Genomic DNA, 14790 nt, shown 5'->3' on the forward strand with positions numbered 1-14790 from the left:
ATACTCCAAAGCATTAAAAGTGGGGTCTTGAAGTGATATTTGTACTCCCAAATTCATAGCCACATTATTGATGATAGCCAAAAGATGGAGTCACCCCAAATGTCCAGCAACAGATAAATGGATAAACAAAGTGCAGTATATACACACAATAGAATATTAAGCAGCATTTTAAAAAAATAAGTTCTCATTCATTCTAGAGAATGGATGAACCTTGAAACATTGTGTTCAGTGAAGTTAGCCAGATGCAAAAAAACAAATATTGCATGATTCCACCTATATAGAGTACCTAGAATGGTAAAACTCATAGCGACAGAAAGTTGAATAATAAATAGCAGAGACTAGAAGGAAGGGAGAATGGGGAGGTACTATTTAATGAGTACAAAGTCACATTTTGGTAAGATGAAGAGAGTTCTGGAGATGAATGGTAGTGGTGGGTGCATAAGAATATGAATATATGTAGTAACAATTAACTGTACACATTATAATTGTTAAAAGAGTAAATTTATTACAAATACTTTACCACAATAAAAATAAAATCAACATGTGAACAATTAGTACTTGAACCTTTCTTCAGAATGGGAAAAATGAAGGACAGATATTAACAAATGCTGCGAAACATGATGATGAAAATATGACCAAAAATTCCAAAAAAAGAATATAAAATTACATAAAAATATATAATTGTCTTCAAAATGCTACTTTTGCTGTGCTTTTCAATATATGAAGCTTAGATTCACTGAGATATGAGGTACTGTAATGCACATTGTTGAACTTTAGGCACCAAGTTATTTGCAGTAGATTAAAAAACTATTTTTTTGTATTTCAAATATATGTGAATATTTTAAATTGTATTCTTCCTCATTAGCAAGATTTTTCTTTTAATTTCTTCAATTAGTGCCAGAATTATTTATTTTGCCTTTAAGACTACATAATTTTACACAGCTCAGACATACGAATCTCATTATTTCATATTTTTATTTCTGAATGTTCCATAATTTCATATGCCACATGTGATCCTTTTCATATAATATTTTAGACTGCATCATAAAATGCTGATAATTGGCTGAAGTACATTTAAAGAAGGAAGACTTGGTGAGAATAACAAAAGGGCAAATCACTCATTGAAGCTTGTCCTTTTTAATACATTTTTTTCCCCAACAGTATTGATTCTAATTGTTTTTTAAAAGCCTGTGTATTTTGCTTCAGTAACTTTTCCAGTTACTGACCAAGTCATTCCCTCAGATTCATCCAAGGCCCCATCCTACAAAAGCTATAATCAATCTGATCCAAAAAAAAAAAAAAAAAAAAGATCCCTGGACCAGATGAATTTATAGCCAGATTCTACCAGACCCACAAAGAAGAGCTGGTACCTGCAGAAATTATTGCACAACATTGAGAAGGAGGGATTCCTCCCCAAATCATTCTACAAAGCCAGTATCACCTCAATAACAAAGCCAGGAAAGAACACAACAAAAAAAGAAAACTATAGACAAATATCCCTTATGAATATAGATGCAAATATCCTCACAAAGATACTAGCAAACTGAATTCAACAGCACATAAAAAAAAACATCATAACCGAGTGGGTTTCTACCAGGGATGCAAGGATGGTTCAACATATACAAATCAATAAATGTGATTCATCACCTAAACAGAAGCAAAAACAAAGATCATATGATCATCTCAATAGATGCTGAAAAAGCATTCTGCAAAATCCAGCACCCTTTCATGATAAAAACCCTCAACAAACTAGAAATAGAAGGAACATATTCCAACATTATAAAAGCCATATATGACAAACCTGTAGCCAACATCATAATGAATGGGGAAATGTTGAAAGGCTTCCCCTAAGAACTGTAACAAGATAAGGGTACTCACTGTCACCACTTCTATTCAACATAGTACTGGAATTCCTAGCTGCAGCAATTACAATTAGGCAAGAGAAAGAAATAAAGAATATCCAATTCAGGAAAGAGGAGGTCAAACTATCACTTTTTGATGATGATATGATCATTTATCTAGAAAATCCCAAAGACTCCACCAAGAGACTCCTGGATTTTGTAAATAAATTCAGCAAAGTCTCAGGTTACAAAATCAATGTATATAAACCAGTACCATTTCTAAATACCAATAACAGTCAAACTGAGAGTCAAAGCAAATACTCAATATCATCCATAATAGATGAAGAAAATAAAATACCTAGAAATATACTTAACCAATGAGGTGAAATATCTCTACAAGGAAAACAATGAAACACTGAGAAAATAAATCACAGATGACACAAACAAATGGAAAAGCATATCATGCTCTTGGATTGGTAGAATCAGCATTGTCAAAATGTTCATACTGCCCAAAAAGTGATTTACAAATTCAACACAATCCCCATCAAAATGCCAATGTCATATCTTACAGATATAGAAAATATAATTCTATGCTTCATAAGAAAGAGACCAAATACCCAAAGCAATCTTAAGCAAAAAGAACAAAGCTCGAGGTATCACATTACCAGATTTCAAACTATAGTACAAAGCTTTCGTAACCACAGCATGACATTAGTACAAAAGTGGAGACACAGACCAATGCCAGAACAGAGAACCCAGATATAAAACCATCTACCTACAACCAGTTGATCTTCTACAAGCAGACAACAACACACGCTAGAGAAAAGAAGCCCTATTCAATAAATAGTGCTGGAAAAATTGGATAGCCACATGCAGAAGAATGAAACAGGATTCCTATCTCTCAACACTTGCAGAAATTAATTCAAGATGGGTGAAATATTTAAATGTAAGGCACAATAGACTAAAACTTTTAGAACAAAATGTAGGAAAAATTATTCTAGATATCAGCCTAGAAAAGAATCTATGACTAAGACCCCAACAGCAATTACAACAACAGAAATAAATAAATGAGACTTGATCAAATTAAGAAGTTTCTGCACAGCCAAGGAAACAATCATTACAGTGAACAGACAACCTACAGAATCAGAGAAAATATTTGCATGCTACACATCCAATAAAGGGCTGTTAACTAGAATTCATAAGAACTTAAGCAAATGAGCAAGAAAACAACAAACAACCCCATTAAAAACTGGACAAAATACATGAACAAAGCTTTTCAAAAGAGTATAGACTAATGGACAATAAATATACGAAACAATGCTCAACATCTCTAATCATCAGAGATATGCAAACTAAAACCACAATGACATATCACCTAACCCCAGTGAAAATGGCTTTTATCAAAGAGTCCTAAAACAACAGTTGCTGGTGTGGATGTGTAGAGATAGGAACACTCATACACCATTAGTGGGACTGTAAACTAGTACAACCTTTATGGAAAGTAGTATGGAGATACCTCAAAGAACTAAAAGTAGACCTACCATTTCATCCAATAATCCCACTACTGGGTATTTACCCAAAGAAAAAAAACCATTTTATCAAAAAGACACTTGCACTAGAATGTTTAGTGCAGCAGAATTCACAATCTCAAAGACGTGAAATCAACCAAAATGCCCATGAATTCATGAGAAGATTAATAAAATGTGGTGTGTGTGTGTGTGTATATATATACACACACACACACACACATATATACACACACACACACCATGGGGTACTACTCAGCCATAAAAATGAATTAATACCTTTTGCAACAATCTGGGTGGAACTACAGATCATTCTTCTATGTGAAATACCACAAGAATGGAAAAACAAACACCAAATGTACTCAATGTTAAATTGGAACTCATCGATCAGCACTCATGTGCACAGATGGAAATAAAACTCAATGGAAATCAAGCAGGTGGAAGGGTGGAGGAGGGGATGGGTGAAATCATACCTAATGCACACAATGTACACTATCTGGGTGACAGGTACAGTTATTATTTTGACTCAAGCAATACAAAAGCAGTCTATATAACCAAAACATTTGTACCCCTGTAATATTCTGAAATAAAAAAAAATTCTGCAAAAATATAGACAATTCGGATGTAGGATAAACTTGAACTAATTTACTTATATAGAACCTTAACTATGCAGCTGCAGAATTTCCTTCTTTTAAAGTACTTAGGAACACCTATAAAAATCAGCTACATACTGGCTTTTTAAAGAAACCCTCAACAAGTTCAAAGTATATGCCTGCAACCATAATAAAATAAACAGATACCATTTTCAAAAGACAGTAGAGAGACTTCAACTCTATGGTAATTAAAAAATAACACATCACCTTTCTATAGGTCAAAAGAGAAGCTTTCCTTATTTTTATTTGTTTAAAACAAAATATTAATACTTTTTATATTATATAATGTTTAAATTAGTTTTCACAAAAATGTAAATAATAAATTAAAAGCAATGGGTCTTCCCTTAAAATATTTTGATTCAACAAAGTCCCATCAATATCAATATCTTCATCAGCAATATTTTCTTTTTCTTTAACATTAAAACTTGCTCAAATCAATTAAACATTTGTTATAGTGACTTTATGGGAAATACTGCCATCTATTGAACTTTTCGGACTTAATCCTCCAATGCTATTAAATATATTGTCCTAAGCCCACTGTAGTTATAAGTGCACAGAAGTTGTTGGTTGACTTACAATTCTGTAATCATTTCAAGTTCTTGAGGAAGTTATGTTATATAACCAAGTTTTTACTGTTTTATTGTTATTATTTGGCATGTGTTATTCCTCATTCCCCAACTAGATTATTTACAAGAACAATTCTCAAAATACAGCTCCTTCCATTTAGGATACAGAAGATTTGTAAGGGTCTAGATTTTACATGCAAATACTTTCTGCACAATAATCAATGTCAATGGCTTCTTATCTACCTAGGAATAAATTATGTAACAACCAAAACATAGAATACTATTAAAACCAGAAAAGGAAATGAGAGAATCTTAAAAAGCAGAATAGATAAAGAACTAATATTGAGGAAGTTTACATATTGAGATAGATATTTTTCTCAGAAGGAGAACTGGGCATCACTTATGTATTTTGAGTGGGAATACAGACCATAGATGTGGTGATTTATTTTCTTTCACTGAGTCTATTTTTTTTTAAGTGGCTCTCTTTCCTAACACCTTCCAGCCCAAATGTAGGCGTCACCTTGAACTTACTAGTGGTTACCCTCTTAGTTGGACTTTAACTGTCCAGTCTCTTTTCTCCCCTTCTGCCTTCCTGATACCAATAGGCAGCTTGTTTCAGCCAGGACCTCAATTTGCCTTGTATCCTAAGCCACAGAGTGTGCAACACCCTAGAGTAGAGACTTTGTAAAGAAAATTATTAGCTCTAATTCACTACCTCTCAAACACTCAGAGCCTATTTACTTTAAGATAAAGTAATAACTAATTACGATACAAGATAGCACTACCCTATTCACTCTCTCGGGCATGATAGGTTAACAGAAAAAAAAAAAAAAAAAAGCTTTGAGGGAATATTTTTGCCTAGTTTTGTGTGAGGGATGTTTACACTAGAGTCAATTACAGTAATGTTGTGAGAAAGATGGCTTTCTTCAGCGAAGGGAGAAAGAAGGTGGAAGTGCTACTGTAGAAACTTCACGTTAAGAGAAAAAATTTGACTACTGGATCCACTTGATGACTGAATATGATCTTTACATAATTTGAACTGTGTATAGATTTGTGCATGCATGTCATAGTGCATCATGAATGCAAGTCTTCAAAAGATATCATTTTTTTCTCTAAGTGGTTTACAAATTTTCCCCAGTATGTATATTAATGAGTTGCAATGTTTATGGGTAAATTAAAGAATACTGCAAACTAAAGTATTATCATGGTGACACCAAATTTTTGTGAAAGGAGCATTGTGCTTTGTGCAATTGGAGGAAAAAATAAAATATTTTTAAACAAGCTGGAGTGTAAGGTTCTGAGTGTGTACTGTCTCCTTTTCAAAACTGTAAGCACATCTGGAAGTGCAGCAGTATTTACATCCATCAATCATTCTGCCCAGAATGCTACTGATTGAAGAAATGTAGAAACCATTAGATACAATAAGTTCACTCAGAGTATACATTTATTCTGTTTCTTTGCCAGGTAAAGCAATTTTTTTCACCCTAAACTAACTGTTCAATAGTAACACTGTTATCGATCAAAATAATAAAATCAGAAACAAACCTTTCTATATTCCATATTTATATTCATCTACATGAATCATATTCTCAATACTTATCACAATCACAATTTTCTGTTAATATCTAAAATCAATCTTAATTCACTTGTAAATTTAAAAATTATTTTAAGGCAAAAAGGAGGGGGGAGGAGTGGAAGATGCTATCTGTGCTATGAACCAACATTTACTGAGCCTCTCCTGTGTACAACTTGAGTACTGAGTCCATCAAGAGCTATAATATACACCTTAAAAATAGTGGTGGTAAAATCTATCTGAAAATAATTTAGACAAGTTGTTATTGTAAATTACATTAAAGTTTATATTCACTTGAGTCTGGCATTATCATTCATTGCCTGTTTTTTAATCTTCAACTTCAGTTGCCACATTTTATGAAATAATAGTTTTTGTCTCATAGTGATGTATGTGTGTATGCATATTGTATGAACTAAGTGATAAAATACATACAAAACCTCATTTATTTTGTAAAATTATTTAAAATTTAATTATATTTTGTGGTTCAATATAATATGGACTTATGTATAATCTATAATTTATTAATACTTTCGAACCTACCTTTTTCGTAGAATAAAGGCAACATGCATGAACCAAGTCACGTAATCTTATCTCTATGATCAATATTTTAAAATGGTTCTTATTTTACTTTCAACTTAACTTGTGTGCCTTTTAATAATGGTCTTTTAACAATAGTAGTTTGATAGAGTATTTAAATTCAACTAATTCACTCATTCATTTAATAATCATTTGCGAAGTGCTGGGCACTGGGCTGAACACTTAAGCTTACAAAAAAAAAAAAAATTCAAACATCATTGTTACTTAGAGGACCTCACTGTAGTAGAGGAAATATGCACCTGTGGAAATAACTAGAACATGAACATACATGCAAAAATGCTGTGTGAGAGGAGCAAAAAGGATTGGATCTCTGTTAATTCTACAACAGAGATTCACGAAAAACTTACAACAGGGATTTTAAACAAAGGAGTGTGAATATGTAGAAATTCTAGTTTCAGTAAAGATGTTGTGAAAGGTATTATTATATCTTAGAAGGAGGCAGTATTTCATTGTGGCTAGGCCTGGGGTATACTGAGAAAGATATTAAGAGATAAAGCTGTGAAAGGCATTTCATACTGACTTGTGAAGAGCCTTTATTGACATATCACAGCATCTACTATATGATAATTAGTAAACATCATTTCTGAGAGGAACATAAGGGACAACTCCTCTATAGGATTTTTATGATTATTAAAGGTTATTTTATAAAATGTCATCCACAGTATCTGCCCTATTAGAAACACTCAAATTTTTTGTAATTACATTCTTTACATCTTGATAATGTCACAAATACCATATCCTTCCAAACTCACAGGATTAATACCTCTCCTTTCTCCCAGATTGCCTGCTGACACACACACGTGTGTGTGTGTGTGTGTGTAGAACACTGTTTCATAATATGTATTTTAAAAAAATTAATCATAGAAAGTTCATACGTAATAACACTACATACATAAGTAGATTGTTGATATCAAAATACATTTTAACATCTCCATGAATACTTTAAGAATAAATATGCCAGACTCCATTACTTAGTAGCACTATATTAATATTTAACTGTGATGTTAACTGAAACTCATACTTTTAACATGGGGCCAATTATCTCCCAGGTTCAAGAGACAATAGGTGGAGTGATTTCTTTAGTCTTGCATAAATAAGGGTGACCATATAGAACAAAAACAAAATATTTCCACTTAAGAAAATAGTAGCATGGCAATATTTATTCAAGTATTCCATTTTGCTTTACATAAACAAATAATGGTAAATTCAAATCATGGAAACCAGATACATACTCTGAGGAAACCGTGGTGGATTGTCGTTGACATCAGTCAGGGTGATATTGACCGTTGTAGATCCCGAAAGCCCTCCAACTTGCCCAGCCATGTCTTTGGCCTGAATGACCACTGAGTAGTGTTCTCTGGCTTCTCTGTCCATGTTATGTAAGGCAGTTCTAATAACTCCTGTAATATACATGTTGAAGAAAACAATATGAGTTATACATTAAACAAGAATCAATTTATATATCATTTTTTTGGTTTGTTTTCAGAAAGATCTTTTTAAGTAGCATATGCTTAAGAGAAAGCCACACTTATGAGAAAAACAGTACCTTAACAATGCACAAAAACTGTCTCATTGAAACATTCATTTACAACCTCAAGTCCCAAAGCATTCTATTAGTGGCAAATACCTATCTGTCTTTGTTCCTTGGGGTAGGTGTCCCTCAAGAGAAGCCCTGCTGCCCAAGATCTTGGTGATGTGCTGAACAATGTACAACTTGGGCTCCTCAGAAGTGTCAGTTAAGATGGTCATATTGATTGGAGCAGAGATTAAGTTTCCTCTTTACAGAGCAATTTCCATACCTTCCTTGCAGGATTGTCAATATTTGATGATGAAAAACATTTGAGGAGTTTGGACACTTTGAACAGAGACTATAGGCAGATGGCATTTTAACAGGTCTCAAAGACTAAGAAACTCACTATTTTCATCAGAAAACAACTTTAATAAGAACTAGATCTGAGTATATAAGCAAGATTTTAAAAGTAATTCTATAAATACATATAAAAGTCACATTCTTTATCTTAATAGTACAAAGGGGGACTTTTAACACACTTATGCATGATGGACTTAGATTGAATAAAAGAATGAGATGTTATATATTCATTTGTGATTATACATACATAACACCTACCACTCTCCCCCCCACATAAATTAAATACCTCTATCAATAGAGTTTTTACAGCTGAAAACACATTTTCCAGAGGACCATGCTTACCTAGGGCCTATTAACTATGCCATAAAATAAAAATATTTTCCTTGTGTAGATGAAGTAAATTGCAAATATGTACATAAATATATATGTATATTTACATATATATGTATTTTTACTTCCATGTGTATACATATAAACATATGATCTAAAGATATTTGTTACTCTAAACATGGGCCATCACTTAATAAACTCCCCTTTATGCTTATTAAAAACAGTTGAATTATGCCATCTTTGAAAAATACCTGAGTAACTTTAATTAAATTCACACTTGATTAGTTAGCAGAACAATTCATAAGAAGTTACCAATTATAGCTGCTAACTATAGAGTTTACATTGACAAAGTATACATTGACAAAGAATATCTTGATATGTGATGAAAAATAAAGTTGAATATTCAAATTAAAAATAGTCTTTTAAAAGTAGAAAGGATTATTCAATCACTTGTTTTGAATACAGAACATTAAATGACTTTTTTTTCCTTAACTGACTTGATTGGCTGTGTAATAATGACTTTGAGAGGAGAGCCTCAGGCTTCAAGAAAAGGATCTCACAACTTTCAAATATTGTGAACATATAATTGAGAGAATTTAGAAAAAACTTTCCTGGAGCTAAATAGATATGAAAATTACTCTTATCAAAAGAAATTATAATAATATGATAATAAATGATTCATCTAATTCATGTATATGAAAAAGCCTCAAGCACCTTTATTAAAAAAACAATGTTTTATCATATATAACTACCTAAGTATGAATTGATGCAGAAATGAATAAGCAAAGGATTTATGAAAATATTTTATGAAAGGAATGTATATTTTCTAGTTTTGGGGAAAAAAAAGAATCTTTCCTAAGAAGAATAAATTATAAATGGCACTTGCCTTTAGTGGGGAGAAATATGAGATTCTTATCAAATACAATATTTTACAATAAGATTACTAAAATGATATTTTGAAAAATATACATATCTAAAAGTAAAATTAATCATTACAAAGTGAATGACAGATATCTCTTTTACACAATTTGAATTTAGTCCTTTAAGAGGATCAGAGAAATCAGAAAAATGTCCTGTTTATAGTATGAACGTCAATAATTTCATTACAGTGCTATTATTTGCCCTCTTTTATAATATAGCAACTTCCAGAACAAAGTGGGAAAACTTAGTCAACTAAATTTGCTCATAGAAAGAAAAAAGCAAATCCAGAACTGACATATACTTCTCAGAAGTGATTGTCTCAGGATTCATTTAAACTCACAACTGTCTTGAATGTGGCCCAATTGCATTTGTTTAGCTATGACCTCTCCTGGGAACACTTAGGTAACCGGGGAGAATTACAGTCAAACTGACATAGTAACGTTATTTCAGTACAAGATAATCACCTTCTATCATGCAGCCCAATGCATGTCACTGGGGTGGCCTAAACTGCAGCTGATGCACAGTAATTTTCTTTTTCCTTTTAAATAGATATATTTTAGGTTTTTCTAGTTTTAGGTCCATCCACAGCAAAACTGAGCAGAAAGTACGGAGAATTTCCAAATACACTTTGCCTCCTCCATACACACAAGCCTTCTCCACTACTAACATCCTACACCCAGAATGGCATGTTTTTATGATTGATGAACCTACCTTGATACATCATTATTGCCCAAAGTCCAGAGTTTAAATTATAGTTCACTCTAGGTATTATACATTCTATGGGCTTTGACAAATACATAATGACAGGTATCCACATTATAGCATTACACAGAATAGTTTCATTGCCCTAAAAATCCTTTCTCCTCTATTTAGCCCTTCCTTCCCTCAATGCTAATCATTCTCACAATCACTGATGTTTTAGAGTCTTTATAGTTTTGTCTTTTTCAGAATGTAATACAAATGAAATCATACAATAGACAGCCTTTCAGATTTTCTTCTTTGACTCAGTAATATGCATTTAGGTTTTCTCTATGTCTTTTCATAGCTTGGTAGCTCATTTCTTTCTAGTGTCGACTAATAATTCCATTATCTTAAATGTACCACAGTCTATTTAGCCAATCATTAATGAAGGAAATGTTGGTTGCTTCCAAGCATTGGTGATTTTAAATATAAAACTGCTATAGAGATCTATGCATGAGTTTTTGTATGGACATAAGTTTTCAGTTCATTTGGGTAAATACCAAGGAGCATGATTGCTGGGAGATATGGTCAGGGTATGTTTAGTTTTGTAAGAAATTACCAAATTGTCTTCCAAAGTGGTTGTGCCATTTTACCTTTCCATCAGCAATAAATGAGGGTTCATGTTTTTCCTCATCCTTGCCAGCCTTTGGTATTTATTGTCAGTGTTCTCTATTTTGGCCACTGTAATAGGTCGGTAGTGGTATTTAATTGCTGTTTTAATTTGTATTTCCTTGATGATGTATGAACATCTTTTTATATACTTATTTACCATCTGTAGATCTTCTTTGGAGAGGTGTCTGTTCAGATTTGTTGCCCATTTTAAAATATTGGGTTGTCCATTTTCATATTGTTGTTGATGTTTAAGAGTTCTTTGTATATTTCAGGTAACAGTATGCATTACTCAGGGTTCTTCAGAGAAACAGAAACAATAGGAAATTATATATGTGTGTGTTTATACATATATACATAGGTGTATGTATATATACACACACGAACACTTGTATATATGGAGAAAAGCTTCTTAGGAGAAATTGGTTCATGTCACTATGGAGGATGACAAGTCCCACAATTTGTGAAGACCAAGGAAAGATGATAATGTAATTCAGTCCAATTCTGAAGGCCTGAGAAACCAGAAATTCAGTGGTGGAAATCCCAGTCCAAGGGCAAAAGAAGATTAATGTCCCAGCTCAAGTAGGCAAATTATTCCTTCCTCCATCTTTTGCTCTGCTCAGGCCCTCAATAGATTGAAAGATATCCACTCACATTGGAGACGACAATCTGTGTTAGTGATTCCACCTATTCAAATGCTAATTTAATCTGGAAAAGCCCTCTCAGACACACCCAAAAGTAATGTTTAGCCAAATATCTGGGGATCCATGATCCAGTCAGGTTAACACATGAAATCAACCATCACATAGTCCTTTTTCAGATATGCATTTTATAAACTTTTTCTCCCAGGCTGTGACTTCTCTTCCCATTCTCTTAACAATGTTTTTCGCAGAGCAGAAGTTTTAATTATAATGAAGTCCAATTAAGCAATTATTTCTTTTATGTATCATGCCTGTGTTATTGTATCTAAAAAGCCATACACAAGGTCACCAAGAATTTTTTCCTATGTAATCTTCTAGGAGTTTCAGAATGTTGTGTTTTACATTTAAGTCTGTGATCCATTTTGAGTTAAGTTTTGGGTGGGGTGTAAGATCTAGATCTAGGTTAATTTCTTTTTGCCTGTTGTGGACAGATGTTCCAGAAACATTTGTTAAAAAGACTATCATTTCTTCATTTTTTAAGTTTTGCTCCTTTGTGGAGATCAGTTGGTTGTATTTTATAAATTTATTTCTAGGTTCTCTAGACAGTTCTACTGATTTATTTTTCTATTCTTTCACAAATATCACACTTTCTTGATTACTGTAGCCTTGGAATAAGTCTTGACACTGAGTAGTGCCAATCCTCTGACTTTCTTCTTCTCCTTCAATAATATGTTGGGTATTCTGAGATTTTTGTCCCTCCATATAAACTTTAGAATAAGTTTGTCAATATCCACAAAATAACTTGCTGGTGTTTTGATTGATATTGCATTGAACCTATAGATCAAGTTGGTAAAAACTAACATTTTGACAATATTGAGTCTTCCTATCCATGAACATGAAAATAGTTCTATTTGTTTTGTTTTTCTTTGATTTCTTTCATCAGACTTTTGGTTTTCCTTTGGTATAGAGCTTGTACATATTTTAGTGGATTTATATCTGAATTCTTTTTGGAGGAAGCTAATGAAAGTGGTATTATATTTTTTTGTTTCAAACTCCATTTGTTCATAGTTTTTGATAAATTTATCAAATTAGAATATTTAAAACACTATTTTCATAATGATTGAATATCTATGCAAGTGTTCACCAGCATAGATAAAAGTTTCTTTATATAAGAAAGTAAACCCACTCAACAGATGGGCACAGTGAGAAGAGTTTATGATAAATTTCTGGTATATAAGAAAGTGATTGGCTTTCATATGTTAAACTTGTATCTTGTAAACTTGTTATAATTCCTTATTGAATCCAGGAGATTTTTGTTGATTCTTGTAGATTTTTTACATAGACAATCATGTCATCTGGAAAAAAAAAGACAATTTTATATCTTCCTTCCAAATATTTATACCTTTTACTTCCTTTTCTGGCCTTATTACATTAACTAGGATCTCCAGTATGATGCTGAAAAGAAGTGGTAAGAGGTAATATCTTTGCCTTTTTCCTAATCTTGGCTGGGGAGATTTTAGCTTCTCATCATTAAGTATGATGTTAGCTACAGATGTTTTATAGATATTCTTTAGCCAGTTGAGGCAGAATCCTTTATTTTAGCACAATAACTTTAAAATTGAGAATCAACTTTTTAGCAAAAGAGATGTTTAGCATTTTCTTTATTTCAGATTATTTCAAGGGTACAAATGTTTTAGTTACATGGATTACTTTTGTACTGCTTGATACAAAGTTATATGTGTGCCCATCTTCCAGATAGTGTACATTGTACCCATTAGGTATAATTTCACCCACCTCGTCCTTCCCCCTACTTGCTTGGTTTCTGTTGAGTTTTACTTCCCTCTGTGCACATGAATGCTGATCAGTCAGTTCCAACTTAACAGTGAGTACTTGTGATGTTTATTTTTCCATTTTTGCAATATTTCACTAAGGAGAATGGTCTCCAGTTCCATACATATTGTTATAAAAGGAAGTAACTCATTTTTTTGTGGCTAAGGAGAACTCCATAGTATACATATACCACATTTTATTAATCCATTCATGAATTGGTATGGACACGTGGGTTGATTTCACATCTTTGCGATTGTGAATTGTGCTATAATAAATATTCTAGTGTAAGTGTCTTTTTGATAAAATTACTTTTTTCCTTGGGTAAATACTCAGTATTGGGATTGCTGGATCAAATGGTAGGTCTAATTTCCATACTATTTTCCATATAGCTTGCATTAGTTTGCGGTCCCACCAACAGTGTATAAGTGTTCCTTTCTCTCCACATCCACACCAACATCTATTGCTTAGCATTTTAAAAGAATGATGCCCTTCTTGGTTCAGACTGTGGGATTTTCTACAAACAATGCATGGTGCTACTGAGTGAATTAGTCCTTAAGTAAATTTATTACTCCTGTATTCTATCTAAAATGGTTATTGATTTAAAAATATAAAATATTTTCAAATTTCCCATTTCAAAGTAGTAATATTTACTTGAAGCAGATGGATAACAATAGTTCAAATAGGCTTTAACATCTGTTACCCAAGATCTTACCACTCTTCTTCATGTTCCTGGTACTTGATCTCTCTCACCCTGCAGAACACCTTTGGCTATGCTCAAAGTAGCTAGAGTTATCACAAACTCTTCTCACTTTTGAGTCTGTAATTTTACTATTATAGGTTAACAATCCTTTCTCCACATTAGTGAACACTTGCATAGATGTTCAATCATCATTAACATATTGTTTTAAATATTATAATTTGGTAAATTTATCAAAAATTGTGAACAATGTTGAAAGAAATTAGGAAAAAAATGGCAAATATTTATACCTTTCCAATATTTTAAGAAAGAAATTAAGAAAAAAAAACATTGACCTCAAGAGTAATTCACAACCGACTTTCCATTCTCAATGTCAATCACAATAACTGACTTTT

At 32.5% G+C, this 14790-nt stretch overlaps 1 protein-coding gene across 3 annotated transcripts in view; it reads right to left on the bottom strand.

Moving 5' to 3' along the window:
• CDH18 (cadherin 18) overlaps positions 1–14790 on the bottom strand; it is a 202850-nt gene that overhangs the window by 84902 nt on the left and 103158 nt on the right. For all 3 annotated transcript variants that reach the window (XM_069492575.1, XM_069492577.1, XM_069492576.1), the window contains exon 4: positions 7989–8156. In XM_069492575.1, coding sequence (XP_069348676.1) covers positions 7989–8156 — 168 coding nt within the window. The remainder of the gene's footprint in view (positions 1–7988; positions 8157–14790) is intronic.

The sequence above is a fragment of the Eulemur rufifrons genome, chromosome 17, assembly GCF_041146395.1.
Source record: "Eulemur rufifrons isolate Redbay chromosome 17, OSU_ERuf_1, whole genome shotgun sequence".
NCBI lineage: Eukaryota > Metazoa > Chordata > Mammalia > Primates > Lemuridae > Eulemur > Eulemur rufifrons.